Source organism: Callospermophilus lateralis, chromosome X (genome assembly GCF_048772815.1).
Source record: "Callospermophilus lateralis isolate mCalLat2 chromosome X, mCalLat2.hap1, whole genome shotgun sequence".
Taxonomy (NCBI): Eukaryota; Metazoa; Chordata; class Mammalia; order Rodentia; family Sciuridae; genus Callospermophilus; species Callospermophilus lateralis.
Window position 1 is genome coordinate 28072522 of NC_135325.1, and position 20275 is coordinate 28092796.

A 20275-nucleotide genomic window follows, 5' to 3' on the forward strand; every position below is an offset into this window, starting at 1 on the left:
TAGATGATTGGAGTACAGCTGTAAAAACCCAGAAAAATAAATATCCCTTACCTTCACTTCACACACATGCCACTTTTTTGTTTGGGGGTGAGGGACATATGAAACCAACAGTAGCTAAGCACTGGGATATTAAGGGTGAGGACTAAAAGCCTGAAGTGTGGAGAAAATATAGGCTTTGGAGTTTAAAAACAGATCCATTTGGATTCACCTGCCACTTCTGTGCATCAATTGAAAAGATCTTTAAAGTCTTTAATCTTATTTTGGCAAGATGTACATAATATATTTTTGCAAGGTTTCTCAGAAGATATAATGAAACAACATATATAAACACCACCCAGCAACATGCCTGGTGTTGAAAATAATGGATGATCAGTACATAGCAGCTCTTAAAAAAGGAGAATATGCTTATTCATTTGGATACAGATGCAATCTTTACTACAAACAGAAGCACAAAACTGTTTCTGATTATAGGTACTGTTATTTTTTGATGCATGTTCCTAAAAATCTTTTAATTATATAGTCAATTATTCATTCTACTGGACAGGTAACAATTACAACAGTTCACATAAAATATCAGCTTTAAAAATCACTGTCTCACTTACAGGTCCAGCAACTTCCTATATAAGGCTTAAACCCTTGCAATTCAATCTCATAAATTGAACGTGAAGAAACTGGGCAACAGAAAAAGTGAGACACATGGTGGAAAGCTGTTATAATGAACAAAGAAAGGAATCCACTCTAGGAAAATTGTAAATAAACAGCTTTGGACTCCCAAAAATGTGGTGATTTCTTATAATTGGGGACATCTCCTCAGGGGCCCTTGGAAGCTATGTCTATGGAGGTGTCACAAAAGATAAGAACTCCTTTGTGCTATAGCTGTCTAGGCCAGGGCAATTCCCACACTGGCCTAACAAGGACCTCATGTCCTTGCACCTGGTAGAATAAAGAAAGGGTTCCGCACAAATTCTATTCTTACTTTCATTTTTATATATGTAAACACTGAGAAACCTTGTTCACAAAAACAATCAGATGTTACCATATGGCCTAGCAATACTACTCCTAAGTATATATATACCCAAGAGAAATGTACGTCCATGCAAAATCATAGAGTCAATTCTTAATTGTTTATGGTTCCTATGGATCTCTGGTCACATCTTTTCAACTGATTAATACACAACCTTATTTTATATGTGTCTGTGTAAAGACATCTTATTTCATGTATACTGTTGATTCATTAACATTGAACTCATGGCCAACAGCTGTAACTCAAGCTTGAATGAAGCATACCTAACATATATATTTTGTCTGTAAGACACTAGACTTTGAAAAGGGTACTCATTTTCAGTATGAGCCAAAACAAGAAGGCAGAGGGGTGTTTTGTTTGATCTCAGGTTCCTCAGGTAGGAACCTGTGTAGTGAGCAACTCAAATATTTTACTGCTTAGCCTAGGTGAGTGATCACAAAAGTGCCATGAGTATTTGTTTGGGAGTTATAAATAAATATTAATAAATAGGTGAATTCATAAATACAGAATCCATGAATAAGGACTGACTGTACATGAATGTTCACAGTGGCATACATAACAGCTAAAAAACTGATTCAATCCAAAAGTCTATCATCTCATGAATGGAAATAGAAAATGTGGTATCTGCACACAATGGCATAATATTCATACATAAAAAGACCTAAGTATTGACATGGTACAACATAGATGAATCTTGAAAACATGTTAAGTGAAGGAAGCTAGACATAAAAGTCATACACTGTTCCATTAATATCTACTACTGAGACAGAAAGTAGGTTAGTGTTTGCCAAAAGCAGGGGAGAGAAAATAGTGGGTGTCTACAAAAGGCATAGCATTTCTTTTGGGGATGATGACAATGTTCTGGAAATAGAAGAATTGCACAGCTCTGAAAACTGTACACTGAAAACCAGTGAATTGTACAATTCAAAGGGGTAAATTTTAAGGTTTAGGGTTAATATCTTGATAAGCTATTTTTCAAATATAATATTTATTTTTGATTAACATGTATACATAGTACACATTAATGAGGTTCAGTGTGATATTTCAATACATGCACAGAGTGTACACTAATTAAATCCAGACTCCTTTTATCTACCTTCTCCCCTAACTACCCTTTCCAACAATTAGTACTCATTTTTCTACTTTTAGGTACTTTTTTTTTTAGCTTCCACATATGAGAGAACATGCTGTACTTGTCTTGACATATTTTGATTATTTCATTTCACCTAATGCCCTTTAGTTTTTGCAAATGACAGGATTTCATTCTTTGTTATGGCTGAGAAATATTCCATTGTGTATATAATATACCACATTTTCTTTATATATTCATCTGTTGATGGGTACTTAGGCTGGTACCATGTTTTAGTTTTATGAATAGTGCAGCAATAAACATGGGCATGTAGGCATCTCTTTGGTATGTTGATTCAATTCCTTTTGAATACATACCCAAGAGTGGGATAGCTGGATTATATGGTAGATCTATTTTATTGAGGCGACTCCATACTGTTTTCCATAATAGCTGTACTAATTTACATTCCCACCAACAATGTACAAAGTTTTTTTCTCCATATCCTTTCCAGCATTTGTTACTTTTTGTAATAATAATCATTCTAACGGATGAGATGATAACTCATTGTACTTTTGATTTGTATTTTCCTGATGGCTAACAATAATTGGGCATTTTTTTCATATAATCATTGGCCATTTTCAGATAATTTGCCCATTTAAAAATTAGATTATTTGCCTTTTGTTAAGTGCTCTGTGTTCCTTATATATTCTGGTTACTAATCCTTTGTTAGATTGGCAAAGATTTTCTCCCATTATGCAAGTTGTCTTTCCACTGTTGTTTTAAAGCTATTATTTTTCATTAGTTTTTATTTTTTATATAATGGAATTTTTAATGTTTTATTAGTGAATTATTGTTATACATAATAGTGGGGTTCATATTGACATAATCATACTTGCATGGAATAAAATTATTCTATTTCAGTCCCCAGTACTTCCTCTTTCCCTCCCTCGTTCCCCTTCCTCTTCTCTAATGGTGTTCCTTTTGTTTTTTTAAATAGGTGTTTTTATAGATATACATACAGGTGGAATTCACTGTGGTATATTCATATATATACACATAAAGTAATTTGGTCAATTTCATTCTGCAGTTCCACCCTTTTCCTGACCTTCCTGCCTCCCCTTCAATCCCCTTCTCTACTCCAGTGATCTCCTTTCTATTTATGTGGGAGGCCCCCCTTTTCCTTATTTTGCTCTATAAAGCTATTATTTTTTTAAAAAGTAGATGAACTCTGTTAGAGCAATCTTTTTGAGTTACATACCATGAGGGGCATAATGACTTAATAAAAAATACTTTAATGGACTTTTGACACATTATTTAATTATACAATAGAAATTCTTGTAGAACAACCTCAATAAAAGACATTTCTTTGATTATTCAAAACCATATTCATATATGATATAATAATGGTAATTCAAATATGCAAGAACTACTCATCTGATTCTTCAGATTTTAATATTGTAATTAGTAACTGTATTGCAAAGTTCTTCTTGTACCTAGTGTATAGATTGAGTTTTGTTTACTGTAATCCTTATATCAGGATTTATGCACTTATTAACTCACCAAAATCTCTGTAATCATCTATTTTCTATGTCTATGGCTTTCAGAGAAATTCTCTAAATCATATAATGTAAAACCTAACAAAATGAAGATCTGAAAGAAAATAGGAACTATATATATGAGCAGAGAACAGGAAAAAAAAGGATTAAAAAAGAAACTTCACATATAGTGGAGGGAAAAAAGCTTAACAAGCTGTTTTATTTTAGAATAAAAAGTGAGCAGTCTCTCATCTTACATTCTTTAATACTGTTATATTTCCTGAATGTGACAGAAAGAGGATATTAAGATAAAACTAAATATATAAGCCAACAAGCTTTGAGAACACTAATTTATAAACATGACAGCCTCTTTATCAACATACCAAGTAAAATGAGACAGAAAGCCAAATTGAGACATTTATAAGCAAAATGTTGATATTAGGGATAATAGCCAATATATTAAATGAGCCATATTTACTCGTAGAATTATATTGAACAAGTATGAGTCATTTTAGTTAACAAAAGCCCTGTGTTTTCAGGAGCAGTTCTGCATTTTTTAAAAGGAAAAAGAAAATTAAGTTGAGCGCTGAGGTTGTGGCTCAGTGGTAGAGCACTTGCCTAGCATATGTGAGGCACTGGGTTCGATCCTCAGCACCATATAAAAAAATAAATAAAGGTATTATGTTCATCTACAACTAAAAAAATTTTTAAAAATTAAGATGAAAGAAATCAAGAGTTTTCTTTTCTCACATAGTTGATCTCAAAAATAATCACTATAAATTGCCTCAGGTTTAGAGCTACATCAGCAGTTTTTCATAGTTGCAGGATTTGATTAATAAGACAATTATAAACTTCACATTTGTAAAATTTATATCTTATTTAAAATACAGTTATCCAGAAATGTCTGCCACAGTACAGGAACATTAATCATTAAAAACAGATATATTTGTTTTAAAGTTGGCTCTTTAGTCTGAAAAGGTTCAAAATACCCACACAAACCATTAAGAAAAATAGCCAGATGTACTATCCAGGCAGTTTGCTAAAACAGCACTCATAATTTATTATCTAAGATCTACAGAAATACATGACTTTCTATACAAAGTATATTTGTTTTAAAAATAAACAAAGGGAAAAAAAAACTTAATGGGAAAATCCCCTGTAGGAATCTACTAGCCACTGACCCATGCGCTAATTAAATGAGTACTATGATCAGGAACTGTGAAAAGTAGGTGTTTCATTGAAAATTATACCATTAGCTAGAAGCTGATCTCCATCAGTTTTGCTTAAATATTCCATGTAATACAAACCCCTTGCTGTTTTCCCCAAAGAATCACCATTAAGAAATGTAATTTTTAAAATATTAGCCACATTTAAGGATTTCATTATCATTAAAAATCTGATTAATAATACCAATGATGAAAAATGATTATCTGATAATGCAATAATAAAATGAATGTTTCACATGCATATGATATGGTTCCAAGAGGATAATTTATTAATATTTGAAAGAATGTATCTTTTTACTTCAAATATTGAATTTATAAAATATAATTTGATGTATTAAATATATGATAAGGACTTAATAACACATGATCAAATGGCTTAGGAATCACACTATGGCATTTTATATGACAAAATTAAATGAAAGTATAACCCTTAATGTCTTGAAATTTATTGGGTTGCTTCTAAGTATGTCAATTACAAGACATAGTGGAAGAAATGATGATGCTATGAAAATGCAACTGCAAATAAAAGGTTTTGGCATGCTTCCCCCATGCAAGAGGAGAAAACATAGATTTATTAGCTAGACTAGTAATTATTCCACAAAATGAACATAAATTCCCTATGTAAATTAAATCTATTAAATATTCATGTTTCCCGAGGAAAGCAAGTGACAATGTTTGATGATGCTATCAGTTACATTAATCAGGGTTTGCCTGTACAGAACAATTTGGATTATTTGGAAACCAAACCTTTATTTAAATGTCTTTTTTGACAGTCCTAACTATCTGTAGGATAATTATCAGTTTTACTGAAGAGCACAGAGATCACAAGAAAACTTATTTTTTCTTTATTTTAAGATAATTGTACATTAACAGAAAATTGTAAAAATAATACAAAGAGGTCTTGTGATCAGTCCCCGACTCCATAATGGCATTTTATGTGACCATAGTACAATATCAAATCCAGGAAATCGACATTGGTACAACTGACAGACCTTATTTTAATTTCACCAATTTAAACATGCCCTTGGTTGTGAATATAGAGAGCTATGGAAGTTTATCATTATGTGCAAATTCTTGTAGTCACCACCAAAATAGAAGTCAGAACTGTTCCACAAAGATATTCCATAAACTACCCCTTTATTGGCACACCCAGCTTTGTCTCATGATTCTTAATCCAACTCTGCGGTGCCCCAGACCTCATCATTACTAATCTGTTTCACAGTTCTATAACTTAATTACTTTGAAACTTAAATAAAGGAGATTATACAGTATATGACATTAAGAGAGTTGTTTTTAAATGTATAATTAAATGAGTAATTCCTTAAGATCAGTGTATTAGTAGATTTCATGTATTAATGGATCTTTCATTTTTTTTATTGCTGAACAATATTTCATGATATGGAGGTACTATAATTATTGTAGGATATTTTATTGTTTTCTAAATTTTACCTATTATGAATAAAGCTACTATGAAAACTGATTTCAGATCTTAGCGTGAATCCAACTTTTCATTTCTCTAGGATGTGCGTTTCCCTTGAATATGTATGAAAAGTGAAAATGTTTAATATTCTAAACATGCTGTATTACAGAGTAACTATTTTACTTTATATTCCCACTAGCAATTTATGAAAGATCCATTGTCTTGTACCCTTGCCAGAAAATGGCATTATCACTAATTTTTATTGTAACTTTCTAGAAAGTGTACAGTGACATCTCATTTTGGTTTTGATTTCCCTAATGGATAACGATATTGAACATATTTTCATATGCTTGTTTAGAACTTGTATAATACCTTTTGGGCAAATGTTCACGTCATTTGCCTACTCGTTGAATTGTTTCTCTTTTTAAATGCTGAATTTGTTTTTTTTTTAAATCTGTGAATGGTACATTTGGTGTCATTTATAACAATTTTCTGGTATATTTTATTTTAAAAGCTATGTAGCTGGGCTGGGGATGTGGCTCAAGTGGTAGCGTGCTCTCCTGGCATGCGTGGGGCACTGGTTTAAAAATAAAATAAAGATGTTGTATCCACCAAAAACTAAAAAATAAATATTAAAACATTCTCTCTCTTAAAAAAAAGCTATGTAGTTTTGCATTTAAATCTATGACCCATTTTGAGTTGGTTTTCATATAAGATAGGAGGTTTGGGTTCATTTTTGGCATATGGATGTCCAATTGTTCCACTATCATTTGTTTAAAAACATTATCTTCTTCATTGAATTGGGTTTGAACCTTTATCAAAAATTAGTTGGCTGTACTTACATAAAGCTACTTCTGGAAAATTTAATCTGTTCAATTGATCTATGTGTTTATCCCTTTGCTAGCACCACACTGTATTAATGCCGACAGCTATATATACCTTAAAATGGGGACAGAATAATTCCTCCCACTTTATTATGGTTTTATCTATTTTTGTACTCTTTCCTTTCCAGAAACATTTTAGGATAAGCTTTCTTATATCCACAAAGAAAATATTCCTGGAATTTTAATTGAAACTGGGTCAAACCTAGAGATAAATTTGAGGAGAAATAATATCTTTATTATGGTGAGTCTTCAATCTACGAATAGAACACATCTCTTTATTTACTTAGATCTTTGATTTCTTTCATCAGAGTTTTTGTATTCACCAAATCAGGTTTGTATATGCTTTGTAGTATTTATATCTAAGTATTCAATTAGTTTTGTTTTACAAAGGCAAATGTCTTCATGGATTCTGTTAGATTTTGTACATAGACTTCCATTTCATCTGCAATTATGGAGTTTCGGTTCTTCCTTTTCTATCTAAATGCTTATATTTACTATTATGGTTTGGATATGAGGTGTCCCCCCAAGACTCTTGTGTCAGAAGGAATGATCAGAGGTAAAATGATTGGATTTTGAAAGCTGTAACCTAATCAGTCTGTATTAGTTTGAATGGACCAACTGGGTGGTAACTGTAGGCAGGTGGGGTATGTCTAGAGGAGGTGGGTTACTGGGGGTATGCCCTGGAAGGATGTATCTTCCCTAGGGCCCCTTCCCTTTCTCTGTGCCAGTCCTGACCACACCATGAGCTGAGCAGCTTTCCTTAGGCCCTTCCCCCTTGTTCGGCTACCTTATCTTGGGCATAGAGCAATGGGACTACTTGTGTACGGACTGAGACCTCAGAAACCATGAATCCCAAATAAACTTTCCCTTTTCTAAGTCATTCTTGTTGCATATTTTGGTCACAGCAACGAAAAACTAACTAAAACCTTTATTTTTCCTACATTACTGTGATGATTTCTTGCAATATGTTGAATAAGATTGGTGAGAGTGGACAACCTTGCCTTATTCACATTCTTAGGGGAAAAGCATTATGAATAAGCTTTTCTGAGAGTTGTAAGTTCTGTTGTCTAGATCATTTTCCATGTGGCTTTCCAGGTGTTCACCACTATATGTTGAAAAGACTTTTTTCTCGTTGGACTGGCCTTGCTACTTTGTCAAAGATCAATTGGCTATATTTGTGTGGATTTATTTCTGGGTTCTTTATTCTATTCCATTTATCTATTTGTTTATTCTTTCATCAATAACAACACACTATCATGTTACTGTAGATTTTAAGTAACTTTGTTCTGTAATAATGGTACCTCTTCTGGATCTTTTTGCCTTTTCCTATAAGCTTTACAATGTTTGTCAATATAAAAAATACAATGAATATGTAGATGAAGTTGGGAAGAACTGACCCCTAACCACATTTGAGTCTTCCCCAAAATGACCATCAAATACTCCCCGATTTATGTGGATCTCTCTCTTTTTTTTTAGACATTTAGCCTTTTTTAAAATATATTTTTTAGTTGTTAATAGACCTTTATTTAAGTATTTCTATGTGGTACTGAGAATTGAACCCAGTGCCTCACACATGCCAGGCAAGTGTGCTACTACTGAGCCCCAGCCCCTTATGTGGATCTCTTTACAAATTTCTTTTATCACAGTTTTGAAGTTTACTTTTTATAGATCCTATATATATTTTCTTAAATTTATACATAAATATTTCAAGGTTTTTTGGTGTTAGTATGATGGTTTTATATTTTTAGTTCAAATTCCAATTATTCATTGCTATTATATAGGAAAACTAGACCTTTGCATATTGATCTTGTAACCTGCAACCTTGCTAACATCACTTCTTAGTCCCAGCAGTGTTCTGTTTTGTTGGTTTTGATTCTTTGGAATTTTCTACGTAAGACAATCATGCCATCTAAGAACAAAAAAGATAGTTCTAGTTCTTCTTTCCCAGTTTTTACAGCTTTTGTTCTTTTACCCCATCTTAATCCATTAGCTATAACTTCCAGTAGGATATTGAATAGCAGTGGTAATCACGGACATCCTTGCCTTATTTCCAACTTTAGAGAGAAAGCATCTACTCTCACCATTAATTATGTTAGCTGAAGTTTTTTGTGGATCTTTTTATAAAGTTGAGGAAGTTGCCTTTTAGTCCTAGTTTCCTGAAAGTTTTTTTTTTTTAAATCATGAATGAGTGTTCGATTTTGTCAAATGCCTTATCTGCATCTGCTGATATAAAAAATATAAAATATTTAGCTTGTTGTGATAGATTATATTAACTTTCCAATGTTGACCAGTCTTGCATATGTTTATTCCTTTTTAAAGCTGAATAATATTTTGTTGTGTGTAAAAGTCTGTTCTGTTTATCCATTCATCAATCAGTTGATGGATATTTGGTTTGTTTCCACAATTCGACAAAAAATGCTATGGTTATGAACATTCATGTGCCAGTTTTTGTGAAAAGGTTTATTTTCAATAGTTTGTGGTATATACCTAGGAGTGAAATTGCCAGTTCATGAGGTACTCTAAGTTTAGATTTTTGAGGAACTGCCAAACTTTTCCACCAGCAGCTACACCATTTTACATTACCAACAGCAATAAATGAGAGTTTCAAATTCTCCATACCCTTGCCAAATGTTTGTCTTTTTAAGTATAGACATCCTAGTGGGTGTGAATTAGCATCTCATTATGGTTTGGATTTTCATTTTCCTAAAGATTAATTATGTCAAACATCTCTTTATATGTTTATTGACCATTTCTAAATATTCATTGAAGAAGTCTATTCAAACCTATTGTTATTTTTAACTGAGTTATCTTTTTATTTAATGTTAAATTTCAAGGGTTATTTGTATATTTGATATAGAATCTTATCAGATAGATGATTTGCAAATTTTTCCCTAATTCTATATCTTATCATTTTACAAGGTTTTAACTCATACATTTAGATTTTTGAGCTACGTTATGTTAATTTTTATATATGGTGTATGCTTTTGCATGTCAATATTCAGTTGCCCCAATGTCACTGTTTTGATTGTCTTGACACCACAGTTAAAAATACTGTAACTTTAAATCTATGGGTTTGACAGGCACTGTGCTGTATACCCATAGTTCTAGGAACTTGGGAGGCTGAGGCAAGAGGATCATTTGAGCACAGGCGTTTAAGACCAGCTTAGGCAACATAGTAAAACCCATTTCAAAAACCAAACGAAATCCCCAAAATGAAACAAAATGCATGGGTTTATTACCAGCCTCTTAATTCAGTTTCATTAATCTATGTCTATCATTATGCCAGTACTACACTAAGTATACTAATGTAGCCTTGTTAGAAATTTTTAAATTGGGGAATGTGGGTCCTCCTACTCTGTCCTTTTTTCTTCAGATTATGGCTATTCAGGGACCCTCACTTTCCAAGGGAATTTTATAATTAGCATGTCAATAACATTAAGTCATTTGAACAATGAACATGAGAGGTCTTATCCTTTACTTGGCAATTCCTTAGTTTTCTCAGTAATATTTTATAGTTTTTTAGTTGGAAGTCTCTTATTTTCTTGGCTAAATACATTCCTAAATATTTCATTCACTTTGGTGCTATGGTAAATGGAATTGTTTTCTTAATTTCATTTTCAGATTTCAATTGCTACTGTATAGAAATATAACTGCTTTTTGTATATTGATTGTTTATGCCGCAAACTTGCTAAGCTTACTGATTACACCTAAGAGTGTTTTGTGGATTTCTTCAGGTTTTCTATATACAGGACTATGTTCTCTGAAAATGAAGTTTAATTTTTACCTTTCAAATCTGGATAGTTTTTATTTCTATTCCTTGCATTACTGCCCTTTAAATTTTTTCAGTACAATGCTGAAAAAAAGGACAATCCTGTCTTATTCCTGAGGAGGTATAAAGTATTGTTTTCAAACATTCGATATGAAGTTAGCCATTAGTTTTTATTAGATATCTTTTAAAAGGTTGAAGTTACCTTCTACTCAACAGTGGTTTTAATCATGTAAGGGTATTGGGGGTTTTAAAATGCTTTTTATGTGTCTACTGAGATGATCATTTGACTCTTGTCCATTTTTTATTAATAAGTTGTTTTACATTGATTTTTTTCTTTTGAAGTGCTGATGATAGAACCCATGGCCTTGCTCATACCAGGCAAGCATTCTATCACTGAACTATATCCCCAGCCCACGCTGATTTGATTTTTAATGTTTAACCAAACACAAATTTCTTACATAAATTCCACTTACTCGTGGCATATAATACTTAAAAAGCTTTTATTGTAATAGAATTCACATACCATACAATTTCCCTACAAAGTATACAGTCTAATGGATTTTAGTAAATTCACAACCATGCAACCATTATCACATTCATATTTTGAACATTTAATCATTTCAAAAAGAAATCCCATACCCATTACAAATTTCTTTATGGGGAATTTTCAATTACATAGTCAATCTTTTCTTATTATAGGTGTATTCAGATATTCTATTTCTTCTTTGGTAGTTTGACTCCTAGCAGAAATTAGTTCATTTCAACTAGGCTATCTAATTGGCTGACATACAATTTTCATGGTATTCTCTTATGATCCTTATAATTCCACTGGTAATATCCTCTCTTTATTTTCTGGGTTTATTAATTTGGGACATCTCTTTTTATTGATCAGTCTAGATAAAGGCTACTTAATTTTTTGGATCTTTTCAAAGAAGCAACTTTTGGTTCCAACAATTTTCTCTATTGTTTTCCTATTCTCATTTCATTTATTTCTCTTATAATCTTCATTATTTTCTTCTGTCTTGGTTTGAGTTTAGATTTCTTTTGTAGTTTCTTAAAGTAGAAAGTTATTATTTGAGCTTGTTCTTATTCATCTGAAAGTATTTTATAATTTTCCTTGTTACTTCTTTTTTTTATTGGTTGTTCAAAACATTACAAAGCTCATGACATATCATCTTTCATACATTTGATTCAAGTGGGTTATGAACTCCCATTTTTACCCCAAATACAAGTTGCAGAATCACATCGGTTACACATCCACATTTTTACATAATGCCATATTAGTGACTGTTGTATTCTGCTACCTTTCCTATCCCCTACTATCCTCCCTCCCCTTCCTTCTCATCTTCCCTCTCTACCCCATCTGCTGTTATTCAATTCTCTCCCTTGTTTTTTTTCCCCTTTCCCCTCACAAACTCTTATATGTAATTTTGTGTAACAATGAGGGTCTCCTTCCATTTCCAGTTTCCCTTCTCTCTCCCTTTCTCTCCCCCAACTCGTCTCTGTTTAGTGTTAATCTTTTCCTCATGCTCTTCCTCCCTGTTCTGTTCTTAGTTGCTCTCTTTATATCAAAGAAGACATTTGGCATTTGTTTTTTAAGAATTGGCTAGCTTCACTTAGCATAATCTGCTCTAATGCCATCCATTTCCCTGCAAATTCCATGATTTTGTCATTTTTAGTGCTGCGTAATACTCCATTGTGTATAAATGCCACATTTTTTTAATCCATTCATCTATTGAAGGGCATCTAGGTTGATTCCACAGTCTAGCTATTGTGAATTGTGCTGCTATGATCATTGATGTGGCAGTATCCCTATAGTATGCTCTTTTAAGATCCTCAGGGAATAGACCGAGAAGGGCGATAGCTGGGTCAAATGGTGGTTCCATTCCCAGCTTTCCCAGGAATCTCCATACTGCTTTCCAAATTGGCCACACCAATTTGCAGTCCCACCAGCAATGTACAAGTGTACCCTTTTCCCCACATCCTCGCCAGTACTTGTTGTTGTTTGACTTCATAATGGCTGCCAATCTTACTGGAGTGAGATGGTATCTTAGGGTGGTTTTGATTTGCATTTCTCTAACTGCTTGTTACTTCTTCTTTGACCCATTGGCTATTTAGTAATATGCTGTTTAACTCCCACTTATTTGTGAAATTCCCACATTTTCTTCTGTTATTGAGTTACAATTTCATTCCATATGGGTCAGAGAGGACACCTTGTATAATTTCCTTTAACAGTGATCTTTTTCTTGTATGATTTCAGATTATTATCAAGTGTTTTTTTTTTCTTGAGCCTAAAGGACTGCTTTTAGTATTTCTTGTAGGGCACATTAGCTAGTAATAAATTTTCTGGTTTTGTGTATCTTTGTTTCTCTGGGGGACTATCTCAAATTATCCTTCTGTTTTCAAGTTTGGTTTTGCTGGAGAAAGGAGTCCTGGTAGACAATCTTTTACTTCCAGCACTTTGAATGCTATCCATTGCTTTCTTGTCTTCATAGCTTCTGATAAGAAATGTGTCATTTATGTTATTAAAGATCCTTTGTATGTGATTAGATGCTTCTCTGGCTGTTTTCACAATATTCTACTAGTTTGTAGCTTTACTTTCTTGTCTATAGCTTTCAACAGCATAATTATGATATGGTTGGGGGTTTATCCTACTTGAAGTTTGTTGAACTTCTGGGCCATTATTTCTTCAAATATTCTTTATACTCTTTTTTTCTCCTCTCCTTTTGGCATTTCTATTATGCATATATTGGTATGCTTGATGGTTTTCCACAGGTCTCTGTTCATGTTGCTTAAATTTTTTTTATGGTTTTTAGTTATACATGACAGTAGAGTCCATTTTGATATAATTATACAAGCATATCTTATTCTAATTAGGATCCCAGTCTTGTGGATGTGCACAATGGTGAGATTCACTGTGGTGTATTTATATATGTACATAGGAAAGTTATATCAGATCCATTCTACTGTCTTTCCTATTCCCATCCTTCCTCCCTTCCCTTAATTCCCTTTGTTTAATCCAATGAACTTCTATTCTTCCTCTACCCCCACCTTATTGTGGGTTAGCTTCCACAAATCAGAGAGAACATTTGACCTTTGTTTTTTTGGGCGCTTCATCAGTTTTCTTTCTGTTCTTGAGACTACATAATCTCAACAAACCTGTCTTCAAATCTGCTAATTTTAATTCTTTCTTTTACCTCCCTGAAATCTGCTGAGACCCTCCAGTGAATTTTTCACCCTGGTTATTTTACCTCTCAGTTCCAGAATTTTGATCTTGTTCCCTTTTTCTTTTTTCAATAGTTCCTCAAGTTACTGATATCTTCTATTTGTCAAGTTATCATTTTCATATTTTCCTTTATTTTTTTAGACATGGTTTCCTTTATTTCTTTGAGAACATTAAAAACAGCTAATTTAAATTATTTTTCTAATAAGTCTAACATCTGGATTTGCTCAGGGACAGTTTCTATTGATTGCTTTTTCCCCTCTGCATAATCCAATTTTTAAAATTTCTTCTCATGCATGCTTCATGAATTGTTTTGTTGAAAACTGGATGTTTTAAGGATTGTGTCAACTCTAAACATCAGAATCCCCCCTCCTCCAGGGATTGTTGCTGCTGCAGCTGTTTACTGGTATTTTTGTTCCTTAATGTTCCTTAATGATTTCGGGGGGGGGGGGATAAATTCTATAATGTCTGTATTCTTTATGGTGTGTAGCCATTGAAGTCTCTGGTTTGCTTAGTTTTTGTGTATGTGTGGGGATACCTTCAACACTCATTCTGAGAGCTGACATCTGTCTTACCATCCTGTTTGCAGAACTTGACAATAAGCCAGAGGTGATGGCTTAAGGCCTTCTCAGATTTTTCTTCAGCATGTGCACAGTGCTACACACGGGCATGGCTTTCTGGTTTCCCAGGAATATATTATGGACATTTCATGCCTAAGCTTTTCATTTTAAGGTTTTGGTTAGTTTTTTGTTTGCTTGAACTGTTATCTATTGCCTCAGGCAGCAATGACATTAAACAGCTGACTCTAAAAATTTTTAGCAAATGCCCCTGGAGTAAAGACTTTTTGCACTCTGAGTCAGGTCAAATAAAAACATCCTTGCAAGTGGGGTCTTCTAAGAACTACCAGACACTGTCCCCCACCCCACCCAATGAAAATATTTTGGGAAAGAGGGTTTGAAAAAGTTCCTTCCTGTTTTGACTCCTTTGGTGGCTGCCAGGCTGCTGGTTTTCATCATGATTTTGAATTGTTTGTTTTCAAGGATATTAAGAAGCTAAAGAGAGGCAGATGGGAATGCTGCAAGTTACAGTGCTCTGAAGTTCACTGTTCTTACCAACAGTTATCCATTTTTTTCTTGACTAAATTCTTCTTGGGTTGCCAGGCACAGTGGCATGCACCTGTAATTCCAGCTACTCAGTTTTTTTGGTGGGATGGTACTGGGGATTGAACTCAGGGGCACTCGACCACGGAGCCACATCCTCAGTTCTATTTTGTATTTTATTTAGAGACAAGGTCTCCTTGAATTGCTTAGCACTTTGCTTTTGCTAAGGCTGGCTTTGAACTTTGAATCTTCCTGTCACAGCCTCCTGAGCCTCTGGGATTACAGGTATGTGCCACTGTGCTCAGCAACAAATCAGCTTTTAATCCCAACTATTTTACCTTCTTCTAATTTCCTTAGTTGCTTGAATTAATTTAGACACCTATTTTTAAAATAAAAGACTAATTTAATTAGTGGCTCAGAAGAGTAAAGAACAAAAGTGTATTAATTGAAAGTTCAAGATTAAAATATTGAGATTTCATTATTAGGAACTATGTATATAAGGATAAAAATATCTTCTAATCAGAAGTAATATTCTAACATAAGTTTATCCAGCTTTCATTTAATAGAAACTTCTTCATCTCATATTTACAAGTATCAAATTCACTTTTTCATACATGTGAAAGAGAAATTCTAAATTATTTAGCAATAATATGCCTTATTAGGAATGTAATAAAAGCTGTAGCCTTTCTCTAAGAAAATGAGCATATATATACATAAATCTGTTTATAATTTCCAGAGATTATTGGGTACTGTGTAGCCTACAAGTTTAAAAAGAATTACTGAACATAAAAATTGTGATTTTGATGGCAAAATACAGAACACATTCAAGTAATTACACTACCTCATTTTCAGTAGGGCAATGATAATTTAACATTAAAACATGCATTGGTGATGTGCAACTAATAAACTTTTTATTTCAAAAGTTGATTTGTAAATTATTTACTTAAAATTTATTACATATTTTTTTCTAATAAAAACATAAGCAATGGTTAGAGACTATTAAAATTTAAGTCTCTTAAGTATAGGTATTCATTTTGTCTTTGTATTACAATATCTATCCAATTAAATAGCATATAATAGATTCCCTGGTAGCCCTTTATGAAACCTATTTCATTTATAGAAATGCACTAGGAAATAGAAATGCACTAGAAAAATAGGAAAAATATTGAGGCAATGACAGAGATCAAATAAACAACAAACCCAAAAATAAAATAATAAAATGAGGTAAAAAAGGAAAGATAAAATAGATTTTTAAATTATCTGTTGCCTGAGAGACTGGTTTACATATATTTGAACTTATGGATTTCTTTTTATTGTGTTAAATTTTACTTCAAAACTAGTTTCTTCTTAATACAGGACATCTTTCTACACTCTGCCATGGATGAGGTCATTTTTTGACCTTAACAATTTTTAAATGGACCAGAAGAACAGAGGGGATAAAATGTTTTGCCTGTAGTGACTGGAAAAAGGTTGAAAGAAGTTGTTTGGGAAGTAATGAGGGGGGCACTATTCACAGAGGTTTTATGTAATAAAATAATTTACTATTTGTTGCATATATTATACATCTTATATAATACAAAATATCTAAGTCAGAATAAAGGTAAGGTAGCTAGTGTGAACATAAGCAACAGAGGGAATGTGGATTCCATTGCAAAACAAACAAACAAAAAACAGGTGGAGGTTGTAAAGATAAAATTCTGCTTCAGTTTTTTGGTTACCTTATAAAGAATTATTATGCTAAAGATGGGGAAAACTATACTTTGATGCTATAAATATAAAGGGACAATTGTAATATTTTCACTGGAATTGGCTATTAACTACTTTTGAGTATATATTATTTTATAAATTTATCAAAATTTAAAATATACTTTTAAGCGGGCTTTACAACTAAAATTATATTTCTTTTATTAAAATTTTTTTTGTAGTTGTAGAAGGACAATATACCTTTATTTTTTTATGTGGTGCTGAAGATCATACCCAGTGCTTCACACATGCAGGGCAGGCACTCTGCCACTGAGCTACACCCCCAGCCCCAAATTATATTTCTTTAAAGTTTTTTGTTTTTTGTTTTTGCAGTACTAGCAATGGAACCCAGGGCCACTGAACTCTGAACTCTGACCAAAATCAGCTAAAATCATGAGAAATATGAAAAATTCAACTGCATTATCATTGAACATGTATAAGCTGTGGCCCTACCATATAGGCTAGGTATAAAAAGAGTATAGGATTCTCTTCAGTTAAAAAAATCTTACAAGTATAAAAGATCAATGGAATGACCTGACCTTGTCTTCAGGACAGGACTTCAAGACATTTACATTGCCAAAGCAAAAAAGGAGTGAGCTATGACTTCAGTGATAGGCTCCCATATGTTATACCATGTAAAGATAGGACTTAAACCCAGGGATATGGATTATATGCCAAGCCATCTCCCTTTTTCAAGTTTGAAGTTTGACTCTCTAAGTGACAATAAACAGAGATTCAGTCTCACTCTCTGGCTGAAGATATCTGTCAATAAGCCACCTCAACTAATTGAGAAAGTAATTAATTGTCTCCCTAAAAACTGTCTTTAGCTTACAGATGTAAATTAGGTATAATGATGAGATAAATCAAATCTCTGGTAATAATAATTTTGGGTTAACATAAACAATGAATATTTATTTTAATTATTTGTAACAATGCTTAAGAGAATTTAGCTTATATCACTCCTATTAAATATAGGTAATTAATTCATAAACACTTGCGATTTTTTTTTAAATCAGAATTTTACTAATTTTATAAACAGTATCAGAATATTTAAAGAAATACAGTTTTGAAGATATATGTTTAGTGAATTAGGTTTATACAAAATGACTTCAATATTTCAGGTTTTCGTTATAAGCAACTGAGGTATGGAAAAATCAAGCAAAAAACACAACTCAAAGGCAGTTAAAACTTTAAGAAAACAGTGCTTTCCTAGCATGCCTAAGGCCCTGGGTTTCATCCCTAGTACTGCAAAAAAAAAAAGTTTAATGAAATATAATTTTAGTTGTAAAGGCTGCTTAGAAGTAAATTTTAAATTTTGCTAAATTTATAAAATAATTTATATTCAAAAGCAGTTAATAGCCATTTCTAGACTATGAAATCATAAAATAAAATCTCAAAATTTTACATAAGATTTTTAAAGATTAAAGCACTAAAAACAAATCAGTCATTGTGAGTAGCAACTTCTAAGAATCTTTTATAAACAGTATATGAATAGTAACAATTTAGAGAGTCACAAAAGTATTTAATGATCCTGAAAGCAGACTATATGAAGAGATTAACTTGAAGCACACAGGATTTGAGCTTCTACTTCCCACAGTAAGATAACTAAATACAACACAAACAAAATAGGCTACTCTTCCTTAAGATTTTCCAATCTAGATTCTCAACTGCACTGTACTTGGGATTAAAGAGGAAAGGATTAAAGGATTTGTCTTTTAATGGACTGTGGAAAAGCTTAAAGTTAAAAGACAGGCTAATTAGAAAAGTTAATAATCAATTATGAAATATGAATTGTGGTTACATGAAATTACAGCTTAAAAATTTAAAAAATAAGCAACTTTAAAAATGCTTAGATGTTGCTTAAAACATTTATACATGTAAATATGATTATCCATGTTAGTGTCTTAAGACAAAATTTTAAGTCCTATAAGTCCTAACCGTACTGATCTTTCAAATTTCACACATTATAAAAAGTGATATATAGTTCTACTAGATCATAAGCATAAAAGTAGTACTTTACACACTTGGGAAGGCCTAATCTTAGCTTCTTCTGAATCTGCAATGATCATCCTTGCAATTATTTCCCCTTCCTTCCCATCCCATGTCTTATACCATAGGATTCAAATTACAAATGAGACTCTAAAAACATATATGCCCAGATTTCACTTTCTTCCTAGTAAAAAAAAAATATAGGCCTGTTAACTATCCTGGATGACTTTATAACTATAAATTACTCTTCAAACACTATTTTTTAAAATTCTTGAGAAACTAGAATGGCGTTAACTGTCTCCACCCACTTCCCACTACATCATACCCTTTTCTTTCCCACCCCCAGATGAAGGTTAGGTTGATAAATGGATTTGGAGATGGAATAAAGCCAGACATCAAATAACTTACTTGAAATCCATCTCTTACCTTCTGTACTTAACCCTGGACTTGATGTGAACTTGGCTACATCAACAATTTTTACAGCAAATTGTTGCCCAGTTTCTCTGTTGATACATCGTCGTACAACACTGAAGGGACCCCTAAAAAACAAAAAGTCAATTTTAATTTATTGATTCTCTTATGTTCCTCTTTCATAGCAGCATCTTTTTATGTTTCATTAGACATACTACATAATCACCAAGTACTGTAGACATACTACATAATCACCAAGCCATTCTATATCAACTCCTGATGGAATATAGTTTTCAAAGTAAAAATTTAAGTAATATAATTTGAGCATATTTTTCTGTAATTCATGAGGCAATTAATCATTTTAAAATATTATTAAACCAGAGAAAATAGAAGCTAAATTATTTGCTATTTGAAATCATTTTTTGAAAATTCTACATAATAATTTTTCTTATGTTCAAGGCAAATAGTCATCATAATATTTTATATAGATTATCAATACCTTAAACAAAACAAGTGAGGTCTATAGCAGTGGTATTATGAAACTGAAGATCATTCTTGACACGTTCCTATCATCTTACCCACTACTTATCTTATATGCACTAACAAGTCCTACTGAATTTACATCAAATATCTCTCAAACCTGACCACTTCTCTCCATGTTCATATCCTAGTTTGAGCTACTACTATCTTTTGCCATGACAACAGAATTGTTTCTGCCATTCATTCTTACAGTACTATTTTGCTTATTTATTTATTGAGGTACCAGGGATTGAACTCAGGGGCACTCAACCATCGAATCACATCCCCAGCCCTATTTTGTATTTTATTTAGAGACAGGGTCTCATTGAGTTGCTAGCACCTCACCATTGCTGGGGCTGGCTT

General features: G+C 32.6%; 1 protein-coding gene across 4 annotated transcripts in view; it reads right to left on the reverse strand.

Annotated features, from left to right (window-relative positions):
• The window catches only part of Cask (calcium/calmodulin dependent serine protein kinase), a 348936-nt gene that overhangs the window by 260976 nt on the left and 67685 nt on the right, over positions 1-20275 (reverse strand). For 2 of the 4 annotated variants that reach the window (XM_077106548.1, XM_077106546.1), the window contains exon 2: positions 19409-19521. In XM_077106548.1, the coding sequence (XP_076962663.1) occupies positions 19409-19521 (113 nt within the window). Of the gene's footprint in view, positions 1-19390; positions 19522-20275 lie in introns of all 4 variants that reach the window. The other 2 variants (XM_077106547.1, XM_077106545.1) reach the window with 1 other exon arrangement.